At 42.0% G+C, this 23,763-nt stretch overlaps 1 protein-coding gene across 1 annotated transcript in view; it reads right to left on the bottom strand.

Moving 5' to 3' along the window:
* Positions 1-9,804: 9,804 nt before the first annotated feature.
* Positions 9,805-23,763, bottom strand: part of LOC109912914 (sodium-coupled neutral amino acid transporter 1-like) — a 152,311-nt gene continuing 138,352 nt past the window's right edge. Inside the window, exons 13-14 of the mRNA XM_048607952.1 lie at positions 11,059-11,141; positions 9,805-9,933 (exon numbers count right to left, since the gene is read on the bottom strand). Coding sequence (XP_048463909.1) covers positions 9,805-9,933; positions 11,059-11,141 — 212 coding nt within the window. The remainder of the gene's footprint in view (positions 9,934-11,058; positions 11,142-23,763) is intronic.

Genomic DNA, 23,763 nt, shown 5'->3' with positions numbered 1-23,763 from the left:
TTGCTGTTTAAATTAAAACTTAAAATAAAAGCACTCCAGAGTAGTCATCAGGTTGAACTGGTTTTATGCACACTCCTTTTGAGTTTCTGGTATTTGCATTGAATCAGGCAAAAATTTCCATTTCACTTACTTAACGTCGTCAATAATGTGAACAGGCAATGGCCTAGTGACACCATCCCTAGATATTAATTCAGAGACGTTGGTATTGGTCTGGGGACCCAAGTATGAATCACACCTCAGCGAACGGCCGAATTTGATTTTGATAAAAATTTGGAATTAACTTTCTAATGACGATCACAAAACCATTGCTAATTGTTGGGAGAAACAAAACATCTGGCTCATTAATGCCCTTTAGGGAAGGGAACTGCCTGATCTGGACTACACGTGACTCCAGATGCAAAGCAAGGTGGTTGACACTTGACTGCTCCCTAGGCAATTAAGGATCAGCAATAAATGTTGGCCTAGCTAGTGATACCCACATCGTTTGAATGAAGAAAGAAAAGTTAAATGGTCTTCCTGTCCGTACTTATGCTGCAATTTTGTGGTTTATCAAATCCAATTTATTTTAATAAAGTGGCTTTCATAATAGCAGCTTATATTTTTTAAGAAGCAGAGGTCATGTTTAATGGGTTGCATGTTTTGAATTTACTTCAGAGGGTTTTAAGTTTTTATAGAGTCATAGAGACATACGTCACAAAAACAGACCCTTCGGTCTAATTTGTCCATGTTGACCAGATATCCTACATTAATCTAGTCCCATTTGCCAGCATTTGGCCAATATTCCTCTAAATCCTTCCTGTTTATATACCTACCCAGATGCCTTTTAATTGTACTAGCCTCCACTACTTCCTCTGGCAGCTCATTCCACATATGCACCACCCTCTGCGTGAAAAAGTTGCCCCTTAGGTCCCTTTTATATCTTTCCTCTCTCAGTTTAAACCTATGCCCTCTAGTTTTGGACTCCCCCACTCCGGGGAAAAGACCTTGACTATTTACCCTATCCATGCCCCTCATGATTTTACAAACCTCTATCTCAGCCTCCAACACTTCTGCTCCAAAAGTGGCCAAACCAATGTACTGTACAGCCGTAATTTTACAACATGTTCTTTATTTTTGAGCTGTTATTTATATCTACACCTGGAGGCGTGTTGTTATGCCATCCAGTGTCATAGGTGTGCAGCAGTGCCTACATCCAATTCCACATATTAACTGTTTTCCTTATTACTGCTCATTCAGGATGCATACTGCAATTCTGACATAGTATCAACTGATAAACATTTTGCTTTGAACAATCATTGGTTGTTTAGCACACTGCTACTTGCCAGTGCACATGAGACTGTATTCAGCACGTGTGACATGTGAACTGATACATTAGGAAACCTAGTTTGCAAACATGAGCAATAAGAGGATATGTATAGATCCGTGAGGAAGATCTGGTTCCCAGTACTGAGATCTAGGCACATGTTTTTATTTAATTTTGAATCCTGCATGTCCTTAGGATAAAGATTTCAACTGTTCTCCCTGAAATGTCTTAGTTAGTACTTAAATTCATCAAATGCTAGCTAGCGCTCTCTGACCCTTCACTTGATTGCAATGGACCATTTATTTGTTTCCGAAATGCCCAGTTCACTTGGAACTTATTTTCTCTGCTGGTGTGTGAGCTACATGTGGGAAGTGGGCTTTATCATTCAGTTGGGCAAGTAGGGAGATGCAGGAAAGTCATGTCAGCAGAAGACTGTACATTCGTAAGTATTTTAATTGGCTAGATTTTCCAAGGAGTAGCAATTTCGTGCAATTTGGTTCTGACCAGGGCTCCTTCAGAAATATGGAGTCCTACTTCTGTTCTGAGACTTCTCTCGCCATGCAGAACTGGCAGAGGATGGCAAACCACACTCTCTTTACACAGCAGTCAGCTGCTGTATTTTCCAAAACCACAGACACTTTGACGGCTGCTGTCAAATGGCACGCACATTACTGTGAGGTTAGGGTGCCGGGTAGGCAGTATGCAAATACCATGGGGTAAGTGCCAGATGGGCAGGCGCTAGGGTGGGCAGGTGCAGCAGGATCCAAGCGGGCAATCAAAGGGGCTAAGTCCCGGGGGAGGTGGAGACAGATCGGGTCCTGGGCAGGGGAAGGGAAAGAGGGTGTATCCCAGGACTGTAGAGGAGTCAGATCTGCAGAGAGATCAGGTCCCAGGGGTTGATGGCAAGTCAGGAATGTAGGGGAGTCAAGTTTGGGGCAGGAGAGGAGGGCTGTGGATCCTGGGTGTGTCAGCTAAATAGTCTGGAGGAAAGCGTATTTGGGGTTAATGAGATAAGTGCGGGGTAACTTGAATAGTTACTCAAGAGTTAGACTATGTATTTAATAGTATGACTTTTCATTGGAACCCTCTGAATTCTCAGACTGAAAAGGAGTATTTTGAAGGATTCTAGACATAGAAGAATTGACCAGGGGAACCTTCAATTTTCCAGGCAATGTGTTCAGAGTCTGCAGGATCTCCTACACAAGCAATGACCAGCAGTGTGCTGCAAGGATCAGTGCTGGGTCCACTGCCTTTCATCATTTATATAAGTGATTTGGATGTGAACAATGGAGGCATGGTTAGCAAGTTTGCTGACAGCACCAAAATTGGTGGTGTAGTGGACAGTGAAGAAAGCTACCTCAGAGTACAATGGGACCTTGATCAATTGGGCCAATAGGCTGAGGAGTGGCAGATGGAGTGTAATTTAGATAAATGTGAGATATTGCATTTTGATAAAGCAAATCAGGGCAAGACTTGTGCACTTAATGGTAGGGTTCTGGAGATTGTTGTCAAACAAAGAGACCTTGGGGGTGCAGGTTCATAGTTCCTTTAAAGTGGAGTAGCAGGGAGACAGGGTAGTGAAGGAGGTGTTTGGTACACTTGCCTTTATCGGTCAGTGCATTGAGTATAGGAGTTGGGAGGTCATGTTGTGGCTGTACAGGACATTGGTTAGGCCACTTTTGGAATATGGCATTCAATTCTGGTCTCCCTGTTACATGACGGATATTGTGAAACTTGAAAGGGGTGCAGAAAAGATTAACAAGGACGTTGCCAGGGTTGGAGGGTTTGAGCTATAGGGAGAGGCTAAATCAGCTGGGGCTATTTTCCCTGGAGTGTCCGACGCTGAGGGATGACTTCATAGAAGTTTATAAGGTAATAAGGGGTATGGATAGGGTGAAAAGCCGGGGTAGGGGAGTCTAAAATTAAAGGGCAGAGATTTAAGGTGAGAGGGAGAAGATTTAGAAGGGACCGAAGGGGCAACTTTTTCACACAGTGGGTGGTGCATGTATGGAATGAGCTGCCAGGGGAAGTGGTGGAGGCTGATACAATTACAACATTTAAAAGGCAACTGGATGGGTAAATGAATAGGAAGGGTTTAGAAGGATATGGTCCAAATGAAACTAGATTCATTTGGGATATTTAGTCGGCATGGACGAGTTAGACCGAAGGGTCTGTTTCCATGCTGCACAACTCTATGACTCTTTCAGGCCCTTCTCCACTGAAATAATGACTATCTGGCCACTGGAAACAATGGGACTCCTGCACAGCTGGTGGAATGTTTGTACAGATCTCACATCAACCAGTTCCCAGAAGCCCTCCTCATTGATCCATGTAGCTGGATGCCAACACCACATTTGTCTCATTTAGTTCTTCATGTGACATGATCTGTTTTGAACATGAGTGTGTTCAGTTACACACACACACACACACCCCCGCCCCCCCCGCCCCCTGCCGAGGCACTGGCCAATGGCAAACTGGGAGGAGGAGGAAATGATGAAGTGCAGTCCCTTTCTGTCTCTACCCTGACCGGACACAGATTCCCTACAAGTCCACACTGACCCTCAGAGTGTCTCACCCAAACCCATCCCCCTATAACCCCTGAACACCTCGAGGGTGGAATCGAACCCAGGTCCCTGGTGCTGTGAGGCAGCAATGTTAACCAATGAGCCACTGTGCCCCCCAGACACAGTTAAATTAATAGCGGGAAGGGGAAAAATACTAAGCCTAAAAATCACTGGAAAGTTGCCATAATTAAGTACATCAGCTGACATAAGATCCCAAATCACCAAGCTACAATATTTAGAACATTAAGAACTGACTACCTCACCACCTTTCAAACTTTACCCTAACCCCATGTTCTGTCTGATAAAGTCAGCAGCAACTCGGTAAATACATTTCTTTCAGTAAAGCTCATTTAAATAAGGCAATGTTACAGTGCCCATCAGATAGATCTACAGGAAGTGTAAAAATCTGCTTATTTCTTGCCTTGACGTCATTCATTTAACAGTGAAATGTTTCTGCCTTGACATCTAATATTTTTTGTGTGCTGTAATCTCTTGCACTAAAAAAGGACAAAATAGGAGAACAACAAAATAGTGTTGTAACTTGGACAGAGACTGGGTAATAACATCAAAAAGATACTCCTGGGATTAAAGAGGAAAGAATGAAGAGCGTAACTACAGCACGCAATGAGGAGGATCTGTTATAGTGGCAGGAAGACAAAGTGAGCTAATGTTTTGTTGAAGCTCTGCAGATTTATTTGAGAAACATTTTACAGCTGCTGGGCCTTTTGATGGACCCTCCCTTTAAGAAAAGGCTTCACTGACTATTTTCCCTGTTCTCTGTAGTTGGGACTTTTCAGATGAGAGGAATTGATTATTGTTAACAATGCAATTCATTTTTAAAATACAATTTAGGCCAGCAGGGCCCTCTTCCTCCTAATATTTTCATTAAGGCAGGTGTCACAGTTATTGCTTTTTGTTTTAAACATAAATTCAGAATAATTATATTGTTATAATTCTGGACAAAAATGATTCAACTACAGCCCCACAGCACAAAATTGCAGGTAAGTTTTTCAGGTGATAGTGCAATTGGAACATTTCCTTATTTACATGACATTCTTTTTCCTATTCCTATGACGTTTCTAGGTCTTCTGCATTGAACCAGATGTGAACTTAAAATCACATTGGCAAAATTTCAGCAAGTGCTATAAATTCCCTCAAAACATGACCTTGTCTTGGGAATAAGATACCCATGACTTTGTATCACTCTGTGTGCATGTTATTACATTAAGCTAGAGTCTAAAGTTGCAATGTTATATTGTTGATGGCCTAAAGACTTCTGGCAAAGTTGTACATTCCATTGCAAAATTGGCGAAGTGGTCATGTCCTACATACAATTTAGAAGGTGAATGATTCTTACACAATAATTTTCATGCATTTCGTTGATTTTCATCTGTAACAGGTTTCGCTCATTACCATTTCACAATTTCGTCAATGCATTACCAGAGGTGCTGAAGCATAGCAGTTGCTAAGCAAATCAAGACTGCACTTTAAAATGTCCCTTGTGTCATAGTTATACACAAGTCTTTAACATGTTTAAAATTCTTTTAGTTTAATATTAAAATTAAACTTCATTAACACATCAGAGCTCTGTGCTTCTTGTTAGTTTCCATTTCCTTTTGAAACAGGCCTGTAAAGTTTTCCAAATAAGTTCATTTCCAATATTTTCTACATTTATTTCAGATTTCCAGCATCCGCAGTAAAACATTAATGCCATAGTCCCATAGGGCTGCTCTCTCATTACAGAAAGAGATGATTGGTAATGGTTTAACCTGAGAGTCGCCATGCCTCAGACGAGGGGAAAGTTTGAGAAGGAGAGTCCTTCATGGTAACCTCAGCTGTTGTGGGAAATTGGCACGCACTGTTGGCATCACTCGCTTTTGATTTTGTCAATGTTGGAAGGCACATTTTGTGAAATGCTCGGTTAAGGAACATAGTAGTTCAGGAAAGGATCTGGTAAATATTTCAGATTCGCAGGAACAGGTAACTGAACATAGTGTAAACATCTGGACTATGTAAAACGTCAAATCTTTGTGTCCGGTGCTCAAGAATCACAAGTCATGGAAATTTAGTCAAGGGGTCTAATTAATATTATCAAACTGCCAATTATGTGGTTCTGATCCATCTTGCAGTGTTAACAAAAACATTTTTAAATAGAAGTGGGTTTTTATAAAATTAAGGGGGAGGGGTGGAATTGCTGAGGGACTCAGGCTTCTGATGGAGTTCAATCAGACTGCACAATTACTTTGTAAGTTGTTGATGCTCCTTCACTTATCCTGTGGATAACACTGCATGAGCTTTCTTTCATGTAGTTACAGAGGAAGTGGACTGTACATTCCTGAGGAATTACTCATCTATGTCACAAAGCAGACTAAATGTGGATATGCTGGGGTTGGATGACAAACTCTAAGAAACAGAACTAAACCGTTGTGGGTTTATTTGCACATTTAGGATGGACCAGTTAAGGTTTAGTCACATCCTGCCCATCTAATGAAGCGCACATTACAATGAAGATAAATGTACTTGGTCAGCTTATATCCCTCTGCATTACACCATGTTGTAAATGAAATAAAACCAAAATCCTGTAGATGCTGGAAATCCAAAGCAAAAACAGAAAATGCTGGAGAAAATCAGGTCTGGAGATAAAAATAAAGTTGACATTTTGAGTCCGATATGACTTCCTCAGAAATGAAAGGGGCTGGAAAATGGTTGTTTTTAAATTGTTGACAAAGGAGGAGGAGGAGTGAGTTGAACAGATGGCAAGGTGCCCAAAGCAAAAGACAAAGAGAATACTAATGTTGTAAAGGAGTAATAAAGATGTAAAGTAGTTGTAATTTTTTAATTTGCAAAATATATACTTTATTCATAAACTATTTACAAGGATATTATAAACTAATTAATATCATGTTGAACTGTTGCAGCAATAAACATAGTTTAAACCTTTTTATGTTCCCTCCTCAATTTAGCTTTCTAAAGGTAGTGAGTCATCCTGACGTATAACTACAATGCCACGAGTACAGTGATGATACCTCAAAGAAGTCACTGTTTGTCACATGTGAGCCTACAGCATAACTTTCAATGGGTTATTTTATAATGGGATTCATGACAGCTGAATTAATTCTGTTCCCAAGTTCATTCCTGTGTTTGGCTCCTGTCTGCACAAAGTGGTCCTCATGTGAACCCATCACCAGTCGTCTCTCCTTAATGAGAGACCAGCCCTCTGGTCTGGTAGGACTATGATGACTCTACTTTTACAGAACAGCACGTCCATTAGGAATGACTTGATAGCAAATTAGGAGAGGAATCCCTTACTTCTCCTCCCTATCTCATGAAGGCAGGATTAGGTGCCCTTTCTCTCAGCTCATCTAAGACTGGTTGACTCAGCCAAGCCAGCAGTTGAACCTGTAGAGTGTCAACAAATTATTTTCAAATATTTTCAGAAAATATCATATTTTCTTATTTCTGAAACACTGTAGCTTATCTTGGATGCAGGATCTGCAATACTGAAGTGGTGTCAACCAATTCAGGAGTCTTTTATCACAAGTTAATAAACATATTTGAAATGCAGAGGTAAAATTTCCTCTTTTTACCATTTTTATGTGTAGATTGAAGATTTCACTTAAAAAAAAGAAAGAAATCTTCCCTCTCACCTGGTGGTCAGGCTGATCCTAAACACTGCTATTTTCCTGGGATGAACAAATGGTAGAAGTTGATTAAGTCTGCTACTCTGTCTTTGATTGTTTGTTTTACTCAACTTCTTCAGAATATGGAATTATTGCTGGGAGGAATCGGTTCGTTTCTAGGTACAACATCTGACACAAGCAATCAGAAATCAAATCTCAAGGAAACCTATAAAATTCTCACAGGACTAGGCGGGGTAAATGCAAGGTGTTCCAATGACCAGGGAGTCAATCTGAGGAGTCACAGTCTAAGGATATGGGGAGGCCATTTAGGATTGAGATGAGAAGAAATTTTTTCACCTAGAGTGTGACGGGGCTGTGGAACTCTCTGCCCCAGAAAGCGGTTAAGGCCAAAACATTGAATGTTTTCAAGAAGAAGCTAGATATAGTTCTTAGGACTAAAGGGATCGAAGAACATGAGGAGAAAGCAGGAGAAAGGTAGAGAGTTGGATGATCAGCCATGATCGTATTGAATAGCAGAGCAAAAGGCCAATTGGGGATTTTCAGTAAGCATAGTGTTTGCTTCGCAACTACTTAGCACACCGGAATATGTGGATTCAGTCTGTAATCTATTGTGCAACCAAGGACACCATTCCCCAGAAACTTCCACCCTACGATTTGCGTGTATGCTGCACCATCTTACCCCAGACAATGGACCAAATAAGTAAGCTGCCTCTTTTCTATATGGACCCTGTTAATGGTAATGGAAGGGTTACATGGATTCATCAATTACATCAAAACATTATTAAAAACATTATTACACACTTTTTAAGGTCTTAGCGAAAATTCGTAGCTTGGGTTGTGGATGCAGTTGTTCGTTTTCTCGCCGAGGTGGTTGTTCCGTGGTGTGCAGATGTTTCGTTCCCATTCTAGGCAACATCATCAGTGCGATCTCTAATCGAAGTGTTGGTGTTCTGCTCCGTTCCGAACTTTATACAATCCTCTGGTGTAGTGGGTCTTATCACTTCTGGTTCTGTTTTTCAGCAGAGGTCTGTATACGGGGTCTATTTCTATGTGTGTGTTAATGGAGTCCCGTGTTGAGAACCAGGCCTCCAGAGATTCCCTTGCTTGTTGTTCGCTTGTCCCAGTATAGTCACTTCGTCCCAGTCAAACTGATGGTCCTCATTGTCTGGATGTATCATTATAAATGAATATTAGTTGTGTCTTTTTATTGCCAGCTGGTGTTCGTGTATCCTGGTCGTCGGTTTTTCTCCCAGTTTGTCCAATGTGATGTCTATTGCACTCGCTGCATGGTATTCTGTATATCATGTTAATCCTGTTGGTATGGGGTCTTTAATCTTTGATTGCACACAAACACAGGTTTGTGTGCAATCATGATCTTATGCAGTCCAAAGAATCTGCTTGTCATTTCTGATATATTTTTGATGTAGGGTAGTGTCACTAGTGTCTTCTGTTGTACCATGTCCTCTGACTGCCATTTGTTTGGTATGCATCGGCTGACGAAATTTCTTGGGTATCCGTTGTCAGTAAATACTTTGTGCAGATGTTCCTCTTCCATTGTCCAAAGTTCTGGGATGTTGCAATGTGATATGGCTCATTTAAATAGTGTTTTAATGCAGCTCTGTTTGTGTATGGTGGGGTGGTTGCTATTGAAGTTAAAGATCTGGTCCGTTTGTGTGGCCTTCCTGTACACTCGGGTCTGGAATTCGCCGTTAGTCTGTCTCTCTACCATTTAAGTCCAAGAATGGGAGCTGTTTGCTGTTTTCTTCTTCTCTAGTGAATTTTATGCTTGCGAAGATATTGTTAACAAGTTGGTGGGTTTTTTTCTACTTTTGTGCATTTCATTGTACCGAACGTGTTGACCACATATCTTATCTACAGTTTCGGTTGGATTATAGGAAGGGCTGTGTGTTCCAGTCTTTGCATCACTGCTTCCGCAATGAGACCTGAGATGGGTGATCCCATCAGTGTGTTGTTGATTTGTTTGTATATCTGTCCGTTGAATGTGAAGTGTGTTGTGAGGCATAAATCTAGTAGTTTCAGTAAGCTGTCCTTGCTGATGTTGTTGCCGGTGTTCAGGGTCAGTGCTCCCGGTCCTTCTAGTAGTACGGCTAGTCTCTATCTTGCTAATGTCATGTCAATGGATGTAAATGGTGCTGTAACACCGAAGGAGATTATAATTTTGTTCTAGTCAACTTCTGTGTCCCTGAGTTGTGTGAGAAATTCTTGGGCCAAATGGATTGAGTGTGAGGATCTGCTAATCAGAAATTTAAGTCTCTGTTGTAATTCCCTTGCTAGCTTATGTGTGGGTGTGCCTGGTAAGGAGACTTTTGGTATGAGTGGGATCGTGTACCTTGGGGAGTCCGTAGAAGCTGGGGGTGTTTGAGCCATCAGGTTTCATTCTGGTGCTAGTGATCTCTCTAGCAAGCTAACAACAGGCATGCAAAGGAATTTCTGGATGCATGTTTCTCAACACGGGACGCCATTAACAAACACATAGAAATACAAATCGCTGCTGAAAAAACAGAAGCGGAAGTGAAAAGACACACAACACAGAGGATTGTATAAATTGGGAACGGAGCAGAAAACCAACGTATCGATTAGAGGTTGCACTGATGATGTTGTCTGGAACAGTAACAAAACATCTACACATCACGGAACAACTGGCTCGGTGAGCAAACTAACAACTGTATAATCACACACAGTGTGCTCGTATTCTGCTGATTCATGTACATTTTTATTTGATATGGATACCGTAAAACCTTCTTAAATTTAACCATAGATAATTTTAAGATTAACATTGTTGTAAGTCTGAGAAGAATTTCCAAGAGTGAAAAATGTGTATCGTTGTCTTTGCAGGTGATATTCATAAATGTCCATCGAAGAGCCTTTAAAAACTGCAGAAGTTTTTAAAAACAAAAATTAAAAATGATGCTCTGGGAGGGACGTAGGCCATTTCTTTAGCATATTTTAAAAAAAGATTCACATTCATTCTTTTCTTCTCTAGTTCACAGATGTTGGAAAACCGCCAAGACTAGGAGAAAGTGCTTTTGCAGAGGAGATAATATTAGCATCAATCCATCTAGAATTTTGGGAAGTAGGAACTTACATACAGGATGTTCACATTATCCCTTTTACCCAGTTCCAGTAGTATCCATCTATAATTAGTCACTGGAATAGAAGAGGAGTGGAAACACACCAGTGGCTCATTTTTCTTGGGATTGAAAAACAGAAGAAATTAAGTTATGTGCTGATATTACACTGTGATAAAATGAAAACAGATCTGCTTGCTGGGTTACACTGGTTTCCTTGTAAGGGTCTCCATTTATCAGTCGAGAGCCGATGTTGGGGAGGTCCTCACATTTACGAGGAGCACACATTGAAACACAATTTTAAAAAGAGGCAGTTAAGACCAGAATGATTAAGACATCTGCACATTATTTTAAAATGTACAGGTTTGTTAAGCGTACTTCACTAAATCTTCACTAAAGTAATGGAATCAAATACAGGGATTCAATCATCATTTCTACAAGCAGACTCTGAGCTGACTTACCAACTCAGTTGCCAGATGTTCTTGCTCGCCTGGTATCGTTCCATAGTTGGGGATGTAGGCTTGTTCAAAAAGCTCCTCATCTCCTAACGAATAAAACAAAGGCAGCATATTAATGAAGTCCTCAATCCTACTGATAGTTAATCTACCTTGCCAGCTCAAGAAATTAACTAAATGTTATAATTATTCAACGTATGCATTTACTTACGGATAAATAGTATTTGAAACTACTACAAGCTCATGTGGAACCATACACAAATAATGGTGTGATCAACGTTAACTTGATCAGCAAGCTTCACATGGTCCGGAAGGAGAGATCATATCCAGAGTGAAACACAGCTTGAGTGAGCATATTGTTCAGGGAATTTGGAGGCAGTGTGGGATTTCGGTGTAGAGGGGAAGGGATGCTTTTCGCATGTTCTTTAGGCTCATAATTTTAAAGCCCAGGATCGGGGGCCGAGCACAAAAGAGTGACATCACAGGTAAACCGCAAGTCCATTGGTTGGTTATTGCTACTAATCTGACCATACATTATAGGTTACTTTCAGATTGAAGGTAAATAGGGGAATTTTACAGGCTACAAACTAAAAGACCAGTACAAAATTTTTAAACATCAAATTAAGAACCAAGTAATTAATATCGAGATGCCAGGCCAGGCGATGTGCTGTAACTGCACAGTGTGGGAGCTGGTGGACACCATTGTGGTTCATAGTGACCACATCTGTGGCAAGTGTTGGTTGCTTAAGGAACTCTGGCTTAGAGCTGATGAGCTGCAGTCTGAGCTTTGAACATTGTGACTCATCAAGGACAGGGAGAATTACCTGGACACTGTATTTCAAGAGGTAGTCAAATCCTTAGATTAGCTACAAAAACAAAGTTGCTGGAAAAGCTCAGCAGGTCTGGCAGCATCTGTGACGAAAAAGAAAGAGTTAACGTTTTGGCTCCAGTGACCTTTCCTCAGTTCTGACCCGAAACGCTAACTCTTTTATTTTTCTTCACAGATGCTGCCAGACCTGCTGAGCTTTTCCAGCAACTTCTGTTTTTGTTCCTGATTTACAGCATCCGCAGTTCTTTCAGTTTTCCTTAGATTAACTACCTTGAATTTGGTTAGTGGCCAGGGTTAGGGGGGTATAATGACGAGCGAAGCAGGTAGGAGGGTCCAGGAGGTAGTGCTAAAAGAGCCTCAGCCCTTGAGTTAGTCTAACAAGTTTGAGATTCTTGCTCTCTTTGGATGAATACGTAAATAGGAAGGGAGTAGAGAGATATGGATTCAGTAAGTGAAGACAGTTTTAGTATGGAAGGGCAAAATGTGTCGACACAGGCTCGGAGGCCGAAGGATCAGTTCCCGCACTGTACTGTTTTGTGCTCTTTGGATGAGACTGGGGGCTGTAAGGAGGGTGTACAAACTGACCACACCATCTGTGATACAAGGTGCCATTCAAGAGGGGGGAGTAAAGAGAAATGTAGTTTTAATTGAGGATAGTACAGTCAGGGTAATGGACACTGTTCACTGTGGCGAAGATTGAGAGTCCCAAAGGCTGTGTTGCCTGCCTGGTGTCCAGGTTCAGGACATCGCAACTGGGCTGCAGTGGAACTTGGAGTGGGAGGGGAAAAGATCCAATTGTCGTGTTCCATGGAAGTACCAACGAGAAATGTAGAAACAGTAAAGAGGCTTTGTTGAGGAAATATAAGCAGCTAGGGGCTAAATTAAAATGCAGAATTGAGAAGATAATTATTTCTGAATTACTACCTGAGCCACGAGCTAACTGACACAGGGACAACAAGATAAAAGAGGTAAATGTGTGGCTCAAAGACTGGCGTGGGAGATATGGTTTGAATTCATGTGACATGAGCACCAGTACTAGGGAAGGAGGGAGCTGTTCCAATGGGATAGGCTCCACCTGAATCATGCCAGGACTAGAGTCCTAGAGAATCACATAACTCGGGCTATGAATAGGGTTTTAAAGTAAATAATGGGACGGTGGTTCAGTTGCATGGAAAATATTAAAGGGGGGGGTGCTCAGCAGAGGTTATTAAATTTTTCAGAACAAGTAATATGGCACAGAGAATGGAAAGGCTCAGAAATTTAACTTCAGGCACAGCCAATAAGGTGACAACTATAAGAAAAGGGGGTCAGTCAATGCAGGACTGAGAGTTATGTACTTAACTGCATGCAATATATGAAACAAGGTAAATGAGCTTGCAATGCAGATGTTATGGGTATCACGGAGACATGGCTGGGAACTAAATATCCAAGGATACACATTCTATTGAAAGGACAGACAGATGGGAAAAAGTGGCGTGGATGCCTTGTTAGTAAGAAGCGAAAATAAATCAATAACAAAAAATTGATATAGAGTCAAAAGGCATAGAATCTGTGTGGGTAAAGTTGAGGAATGGCAAATAAAAAAGACCCTGATCGGAGTTGTGTACCAGGCCTCCTAGCAATAGACTGTTAGAGTGGGGAATAAAATAAATCAGGAGACAGAAAGGAATGTAAAAAAGGCACTATTATAATAAACATGGGGGAACTTCAATATGCACGTGAACTGAGAAAATCAGGCTGGTAGTGCATCTCAAGGAAAGGAATTTGTGGAATGTCTACGAGATGGCTTGTTGGTGTAGCTTGTGGTAGACCCCACTAGGGAACAGACAATTCTGGATCTGGTGATATGTGATGAGGCAGACTTGATTAGGGAGTTTAAGGTGAAGGAACCCTAAGGGGGCAGTGACCATAAAAATGATAGAAATCACCCTGCAGTTGGAGAGGAGAAGCTGAAATCAGATGTAACGGTATAATAATTGAGTACAAGTAACTTCAAAGACACGAGGGAGGAACTGGCCGGGGTGATTGGAAGGGGAGCCTGGAAGGGAAGAGAATGGAGCAGCAATGGCAGGAGTTTATATGAATGATTTGAAAAGGAGTTTAGGAGGCATGATTAGTCAGTTTGTGGATGACACCAAAATTGGTGGTATAGTTGACAGTGAAGGTTGCCTAGGTACAAAGGGATCTTGATTAACTGGACCAAGGGGCTGTGGAGTAGCAGATGGAGTTTAATTTGGATAAATGCGAGGTATTGCACTTGGTAAAACAAACAAGGGCAGGACTTATACAGTTAATGGTAGGGCTGTGGGTAGTGTTGTCAAACAGAGAAACCTAGGAGTTCAGGTATATGGATCTTTGAAAGTTGCATCACAGGTAGACAGGGTGGTTAAGAAGGTGTTTAGCTCGCTTGCCTTCATTGCTCAGACAACTGAGTATAAGAATTGGGACATGATGTTGAGGCTGTACAGGAGTTTGGTGAGGCCACTTTTGCATTACTGTGTACAATTCTGGTCACCCTGCTATAGGAAGGATATTATTAAACTGGAGAGGGTTCAGAAAAGATTTACCAGAATGTTGTTGGGAATGGAGGGTTAGTGTTATAAAAGAGGTTGAATAGGCTGAGGCTCTTTCACTGGAGCATAGCAGGTTGAGGGTTGACCTTATAGAGGTTTATAAAATCATGAGGGGCTTAGATAAGGTGAATAGCAAAGGGTTTTCTTTTCCTGGAGTGGGGGAGTTCAAAATAGAGGGCATATTTTTAAAGTGAGAGGAGAAAAATTTAAAAGGGGTCTGAGGGACAATTTTTTCACACATGGAATGAACTGCCAGTGAAAGTGATAGGTGCAGGTACAGTTACAACATTTAAAAGACATTTAGATAGATACATGAACAGAAAAGGTTTAGAGGGCTACAGGCCAAACACAGGCAAATGGAACAAGTTTAGTTTGGGAAACTTGGTCGGCATGGACTAGTTGGACTGAAGGGTCTGTTTTAGTGATGTATGACTGTATGACTCTATGCATTTCTGGGGATAATTCAGGAGGCACAGCAGAAATTCATCCCAAGGAAGAAGCAAACTAAGGGGACGATGAGACAACTGTGGCTGACAGGGGAAATCAGGCACAGCATAAAAGCAAAGGAAAAAGCATCCTATATGGTGAACATTACTGGGAAGCCAAAGGATTCGGAGGCCTTTAAAAACAAGCAGAGGATGGTTAAAAAAGCAATAAGGGGGCAGAAGGTTAAATCTGAGAGTAAGCTAGTTTATAATATTAAAGACGATTGCTAGAGTTTTTTTTAAGATATGTAAAAGGTAGGAGAGGCAAGACTGGACACTGGACCACTGGAAAACAAGGCTGGAGAAGTAGGAATGGGGAACAAAGAAATGGCACAGGAACTGAATAGGTACTTTACATCAGTTTTCACAATGAAAGATACAAGCAGCGTAATATAACTTCACAAGAGTCAGAAGGCAGAGATGAGTGTAGTGGCCATCACTAAGGAGATGGTGCTGGGGAAGGTTTAAAGGCAGATAAACCACTAGGACCAGATGGACTACACCCCAGAGTTCTGAAGGAGATAGCTGAGGAGATTGCAGAGGCATTGGTGATGATCTTTCAGGAATCTCTACAGTCAGGGAGGGTCCAAGAGGACTGGGAAATGTCTAATGTAACACCTCTGTTTAAGAAGGGTGAGAGGCATAAGATAGGAAACAATAGGCCAGTTAGCCTGACCTTGGTCTTGGTAAGATTCTGGAGTCTATTATGAAGGACGAAATACTGGAGTAGTTGGAAATGCATGGTAAAATAGGGCTGAGTCAGCACAGCTTCTTCAAGGGGAGGTCATGCCTGACAAATCTGTTAGAATTCTTTCGGCTGGGGCATCAAATATAAATGTGGTGAAGTTATGTTGCAACTGTACAAAACTTTAGGAAGGCCATCTTTGAAATATTGTGTGCAGTTTTGGTCACCACGATACCAGAAGGTCATGGATGGTTTGGAGAGGGTTCGGAGAAGGTTTACCAGGATGTTGCCTGGTCTGGAGGCTTTTAGTTATGAGGAGAGCTTGGATAAACTCAGATGGTTTTCACTGGAAAGGTGGAGGTGAAGGAGCGTCCGTGCACTCAGAGGGTGTTGGGTGCATGGAATGTACTGCCAGTGGAGGTGGTGGAAGCAGGCATGTTAGTAATGTTTAAGGTTATCTCAATGGACACGCAAATAGGAAGTGAACGGAGGGATAGAAAACACATATGGACAATAAGTAGTGGGTCTAAATAAGGATCAGGAATTGGCGCAGGCTTGGTGGACTGAAGGGCTTGCTCCTGTGCTGTATTGTATGGTATAAACATGCAGGTTCAGTTGGCAGTTAGGAAGGCAAGTTAAATGTTAGCATTCATTTTGAGAGGGGTAGAATACAACAGCAGAGATGTACTGCTGAGGCTGTATAAGTCTCTGGTCAGATCACATTTGGAATATTGTGAGCAGTTTTGGGCCCCGTATCTAAGAAAGAATGTGCTGGCATTGGAGGGCATCCAGAGGAGGTTACAAGTATGATCCCAAGGACGCAGGACTTGTCATATGAGGAGCAGTTGAGGAATCTGGGTTTGTACTCAATAGAGTTTAGAAGGATGAACATAGAACATAGAACAGTACAGCACAGTACAGGCCCTTCAGCCCACGATGTCGTGCCGAACTTTTACCCGAAACCTAAGGTCTATCTAACCTCCATCGCTACCTTATACTATCATCCATACGCCTATCTAATAGCCGCTTAAATGCCCCTAATGAGGCCGACTCCACTACCCTCTCTGGCAATGCATTCCACGCCCCTACCACTCTCTGAGTAAAGGACCTACCTCTGACGTCTCCCCGATATCTACCTCCACTCACTTTAAAACTACGTCCCCTCGTAAAAGCTACCTCCACCCTAGGAAAAAGCCTCTGGCTGTCTACTCTATCTATACCTCTGATCATTTTGTACACCTCTATCAAGTCACCTTTCATCCTTCGTCGCTCTAAAGAGAAAAGCCCTAGCTCTCTCAACCTTTCCTCGTAAGACCTTCCCTCCATTCCAGGCAACATCCTGGGGATCTGATTGAAACTTACAGAAAACTGAGAGTGGATAGAGTGGACATGGAGATGTTTCCAATAGTAGACCAGACTAGGACCTGTGGGCACAAGCACAGGTTGAAGGGCCAACTCTTTACAACTGAGATGAGGAGGAATTTCTTCATCCAGAGGGCGGTGAATCTGTGGAACTCATTGCCACAGAAGGCTGTGGAGGCCAAATCATTGCGTATTTGAGACAGAGATAGATAGGTTCTTGAATTGGTAAGGGGATTAAGTGTAACAGGGAGAAAGCAGAACAGGGTTGAAAAGTACATCAGCCATGATCAAATGGCAGAGAAGACACAATGGACAGAATGGCCTAAATTCTGCTCCTGTATCTTATGGTCTCATGGAAACTCCAACAATTCTCCCTCAACCCCATTTCAACACGCGGCTGTTTGGTAACATCTTTCTTGGCAAAAACTAAAAGCATGAGGGGATTATTTTATTTTAAACTGTAATGCCAAAGCTGAATTAGCATGAAAATGGTAAATGGTTAAGGGGATGGATAATTAATGAGTATTACAAAAGCAAATTACTATCCATGCTGAATTTTTAAAAAAATCTAAAAGATCAGAACGTACAGTAGCTGTGGAAGCATTTGTGGAGAGGGTAAAAGAGTTAGCACTTCAGATTGATGATCTTTCAGGGGACTTGTTCTCTTGATTGTGCTTTACCAATGTGGTTTCTCATGCCTGACAAATTTTACTGAATTTTACGATGAATGTGACAAAGCTCTAACAAAGAGCAGCGCATGAGTATAGATATTCAGAAAGCACTTGACAAAATACCACATCATAAGGCCATTAGCAAAATTGAAGCCCATAGGATTAAAGGGAAGTGTGGAAGAAGCACTGAGACAAACTGGCTAAAAGACAGAAAGAGGAATAATGGAGATGTAGTTTTACAGATTGGAGGGAAGCATTCTGTTGTGAATCTCCAGGAGCAAGAGGGTAGCTAGAGTAGTTGGCAGGAAGTGATAGCCTAGTGGTATTATCACTGGACTGTTAATCCTGAGACCCAGGTAATGTTCTGAGGAACAAAAAACAGGAATTGCCAGAAAAGCTCAGCAGGTCTGCCAGCATCTGTGAAGAGAAATCAGAGTTAACGTTTCGGATCAAGCGACCCTTCCTCAGAACTACTGGTGGCTAGGAAAATGTCAGCTTATATGCAGAAGATAGGGTGGGGTGAGGGGGTAAGGAGTAAATGATAGGTGGGGATAGAGCCCAAAGAAAGGTGGGGATAGAGCCCAAAGAAAGTTGGGCAAAGGAGTGGATAACGATCTGGCCAGGAGGGTGAACAACTGCTAATGGGGATTGTTAGTAGCTAACAATGGATTGTGTGTAATAGCAGATGATGTGATCACAAGGCCTGGTGTGTAGGGGTAGGGGTAAGGACATGGGATAGCTTAAGCCCTAAAATTATTGAACTCAGTATTGAGTCCAGAAGGCTGCAGGGTTCCCAAGCGGAAAATGAGATGCTATTCCTCCAGCTTGCGCTGAGCTTCGCTGGAGCACTGCAGCAAGCCTGAGACAGAGATAGTGGCCAGGGTACAGGGCAGTGTGTCTAAGTAACAGGCAACAGGTAGCTCAGGGTCTCTTTTTAAAAACTGGTATCCCGTAAGTTTTCTGCGAAGGTGGTCACCCAGTCTACGCTTTGTTTCCCCACTGTACAGGAGACCACAATGTGAGCAGTGAATGCGGTAGACTAGATTGTATGACGCACAGGTAAAGTGCTGCTTCACCTGGAAGGTGTGTTTGAGCCCTTGGATACTGAGGAGGGAGGGAGGACAGGTTGTTACAATGTCTGCAGATGCAGAGGAAGATGCCATGAGGCTATAGTGGGATGTTGGAGTGAAGGAAGAGTAGACCATGGAGGGAACAGTCCCTGCAGAAGGCGGACAAGGGAGGGGAATATGTGTCTGGTGATGGCATCTAGCTGGAGGTGGTGAAAATGGCAGCTAATGATCCTCTGGATGTGGATGCTTGTGGCCTGCACTGATTCTATTATCTAATGTCAATCTCCTGTCTTTTCCCCATAGCCCTGCACACCTGTATCCAAATAATTATCCAACACCCTCTTGAATACCTCAATAGAATCTGCCTCCACCACATTTCCATACCCTAAACATTAGCTGTGTGAAAGAAGCTTTCCCTCAAATCACCCTTGCTTTGTCTGCATACCGTTTCAAATCTGTGCCATCTCATTCTTTTTCTTTATGAGCAGGAACAACTCTCTATCTACTCTATCCAGTCCACTCACGATTTTGAAAATCTACATCAAATCTCCTCCAAGCCTCTTTCTTTCCAATGAGAACTGTCCAACTTCTTCAATCTATCCTTGTAAATAATGTTTCTCATTCCTGAAACCATTCATGTAAATCGTTTCTGTATTCTCTCCAATGCACTCACATCTTTTCTATACTGTAAAATTGCAAGAGAAGTTTGAAAGGAACTATAGTAACACTGGCTATTCTGAAGTTGGCCTCATTGTTCTTAGGACAGCTGGGACCCTTTATTCCTGATAACTATTCAGTGACTCTTGATGTAAAAGGAATGCGTATCCAATATTGGACTCGAGTGTAAATCTCCTATATTAATGATTTGAGGGGGCTTTTGAAAGTGACAAGGCAAGTCCCTGTAAAATAAAGTTCCACTGTATCAAAAGAACAAACCAAACTCTCACAAATTATGGTTAAATCTTTGTTAATGTGGTTTAAAAATTATACAGTTTAGCTACATTGGTCAAAGTAATTCCTACACTAGAGTAAACCAGCTATTATTGTATGTACACCAAGATTCATATGTACAGATGTGGACTGGTTACAGCAAGAATTTTTTTTTTAAGCACTGCAATTTACAACTAACAAGAAACATTTTTTTGCCCCCACAACAACATTAAACAATTTTATTTTAAATTTGTGTCATGATGACCAGTAAACATCATTGTAAATGGCTATGACCCCACATTTTTCAGTACAGATTCACTATAATTCAGTCCACGTATTCTAGAACGGTCTTCTCAGTGTTCACAGATTTACTGTGCCAAATTATAAAATGTAAAGTTGACACTTCGGGATTACCCTATGGAGGAAGTGTAAATATTTGTCATGGTGAAATAAAACAATGATAATCTGAAACAAAAATACCGGAAATGTTAATACAGTGAGTGTGTCATAGAAATCTACAGCATAGAAAAAAGGTCATTCCGCCCACTGCATCCGTGCTGTTCGAAAACAACCAAAACTGTTCTGATCCCATTTACCACCACTTGGTCCACAACCTCGTATGACTTGGCATTGTAAGTGCTCATCTAAATACTTCTTCAATGTGCTGAGGGGTTCTGCCTCTAACACCCTTACAGACAGTGAATTCCAGATACCCATCACCCTCTGGATGAAATCAATTGTGACCCTACTCTCCCCACCCCACTCCTAGCTCCTTTGCTGCAAGGAAAACAAAAGTCCATCTCATTTCATAACTGAAGTTCTCCAGCCCAGGCAAAGTTCTGGTGAATCTGCTCTGCACTACCTTCAGTGCAAACATATTCCTCCCATAATGCGGATTCCAGAACTGAACACAATACTCCAGCTGCGGCGTAGCCAACAGTGTTTGAAAATTAATACCTTATATGCAAGCCTTTATTATGAAGCATTGGAACTGAAACAACAAAAATTCAAATCAAATGTCACTGAGGCACTCAGCATTCAAAAGCATGAAAGGTGTAAATTTGTAGTAAACACATCAGAAAAAATAGAAATTTATACATTCAACTGTAAGTGAACTTTTAATAGCACTGCAAACCTTAAGCCCCCATGCTTATTAACAAACAACATTTTTTTTGTCTCTTAGCTCCATTTAATCTCTTCATTCTCTCCCTCTGTTTCCTGGGCATGAGTTTTCTTTGAATTAAACCTACTAACTCACACTTGCTAGTTTAGACTCTGGAGGAAGAGGTGTAATTCTAATCCCTCATGAGCTTGGAGGTTGGTCAAAATGTAAAATGTGAAAGATCAATAAAACAAATGCAAGCCTCTGACATCCGTTGGCACAATGGCTAGCATTGCTGCCTCACAGCATCAGGGACCCAGGTTCAATTCCAGTCTTGGGCAACTGTCTGTGTGGAGTTTGCACATTCTCCCTGTGTCTGCGTGTGATTCCTCCCAAGGTCCAAAGATTTGCAGGTTAGTTGGATTGGGCATGCTTAAAAATTGTCCAGGGATGTGTAGGTTAAGTGGATTAGCCATGGGGCATACAAAGTTAGGTTAGTAGAGTCAGTCTGGGTGGGATGCTCCTCAGAGAGCCAGTCTGGACTTGTTGGGCCAAGAGGCCTGTTTCCATACTGTAGGGGTTCTATGAATCCATGTTTCCCTTCAGCTGACTAAACTAGCCTTCTTCCACGTCAGCTAACTCCATCCTCCTCACAGCAGGGAGATGGGGATCAGACACAGAATCAGATCTAACCCCATCTCACTTCCTAACAACACAACTACAGGATCCCTGATGGAGCACTCCCTAACAGACATGGTTCCAAACCTGTTCATTTTATGTAAGAAATTTTTGATTAAAAAAATGGGAGCACAACCACTTGCAAGTCCTGTCCAAATCACACATCATTATACTATGTGTTGTTATTCCTTCACCGTAGCTGCATCAAAATGGCTGAACGGCCTCCTTTTTGCACCGTGACAATTCTGTGACACTCTGGGCAAATCCTGGAACTCACTTCCCAACAGCATTTTTCTGAAGAAGGGTCTAGGCCCGAAACGTCAGCCTTCCTGCTCCTCTGATGCTGCTTGGCCTGCTGTGTTCATCCAGCTCTACACCTTGTTATCTCAGATTCTCCAGCAGCTGCAGTTCCTACTATCTCTCTCCCAACAGCATTGTTGGTGTGTCTTGCATCACATGGATTGCAGGGATCAAGAGGCTGGTTCACCACAGATATCTCAAAGGCCATTAGGGGTGGGTAATAAATGCTGGTCCAGCCAAGTGACACCCATATTCAGTGAAAGAATAAAGCAAGTATACATGGCATTAACGGGGGGATGGGTGGGTATGTTGTTCAGGTTGCCTGTCTTGCTCAGGGATCCCATTGATCCTGTAAAGATCGCCACGTAGAAACGGGCACCTAATTACCACAAAACACCAAAGCAAAGGCTACAAAATGTCTGCGGACAACAGCGAGCACAATTGCAGCCAACTACAAAAACTGAGCCAAAGTCTCATTGTTTGCTGTGGATTTGGTAAAAAAAAAATTGACTTGGATGATGCGCTGAAGCAGAGGAATATAGATACATTACTTGAACCTCTCTTTGTCCAGTCCTGCACAGCAAAAATGGCATGAAAGCTGACGTTGCCCACTGGAATTTCAGAACTAATTAACACAAGTGGTTGATTATTTCCAAAGCAATGTAACTAACTTTGTTCAGGACAATTCTTTGGGGCAAGGGACCTTCGAATATTAATCCTCTGGTTTCCAGTTTGTTTCCACAGGATGGTGTTTAACTACAGGGATGTTGAGAAAACATTCCAATTTTGTTTTATTGGGATAATTCCAAGCTCATTGTAGAAAAACAACACAGACTGCATGGGACTTTCTAGTGAGAGTAATTGAAATCAGATGCACATTCCACCCACATTTGCAAAACAGTGGATTATAGAACAGCATGTGGTCCTCTGTTTGTTTTTGTTGCATTTTGGTGTAATTTTGCAACAATATTGCCATGTTACAATACATAAAATTCTTAGCTTTCAAGGACCAGGTAAATGTGAGGTGCTACATTTTGGAAAGGCAAAACAGGGCAGGACTCTTAGGCTTAATGGTAAGGTCCTGGGGAGTGTTGCCGAACAAAGAGACCTTGGAGTGCAGGTTCATATTTCCTCGAAAGTGGAGTTTCAGGTAACGAAGAAGGCATTTGGTACATTTGCCTTTATTGGTCAGTGCATTACGTATAGCAGTAGGAAGGTCATGTTGTGGCTGTACAGGACACTGATTAGGCCACTTTTGGAATACTGCGTGCAATTCTGGTCTCCCAGCTATTGGAAAGATGTTGTTAAACTTGAAAGGATTTGGAAACGATTTACAAGGATGTTGCCAAGGGTGGAGGGTTTGAGCTATAGGGAGGGGCTGAATAGGCTGGGCCTATTTTCCCTGGAGCGTCAGAGGCTGAGGGGTGACCTTATAGAAGTTTATAAAATCACGAGGGGCATGGATAGGGTGATAGGCAAGGTCTTTTCCCCCAGGGTGGGGGAGTCCAAAACTAGAGGGCACAGGTTTAAGGTGAGAGGGGAAAGATTTAAAAGCAACCTAAGGGGCACCTTTTTCACACAGACAGTGGTGCGAATATAGAATAAACTGCCAGAGGAATTAGTGGAGGCTGGTACAATTACAATATTTAAAAGGTATCTGGATGGGTGTATGAATAGGGAAGGTTTAAGAGAGATAGGGGCCAAATGCAGGAACATGGGACTAGATTAATTTATGAAGACTGGTTGGTATGCACGAGTTGGACCAAAGGGTCTGTTTCTGTGCTGTACATCTCTATGGCCCTATTACCATGAATGAGCTTGTGTTTCACGGTGTGGTAGGAATTATGGGCTTGGCTAACTGGATTTTTCACAGTCAGATTGCCACTCCATTCCTACTTTTATCGCCTGAGAACTGACCTCTGCATTTCTGATGAACAATACTGATCCTAGCTCTTTCGGAAATATGGAGCATATCCGAAATCCACAGGTTCACTTGTAGTGCAGGGTAATTGGAGGAAAGTCAAAC

Source organism: Rhincodon typus, chromosome 18, assembly GCF_021869965.1.
Source record: "Rhincodon typus isolate 14 chromosome 18, sRhiTyp1.1, whole genome shotgun sequence".
NCBI lineage: Eukaryota > Metazoa > Chordata > Chondrichthyes > Orectolobiformes > Rhincodontidae > Rhincodon > Rhincodon typus.
This window is presented reverse-complemented; position numbering and strand designations above follow the sequence as displayed.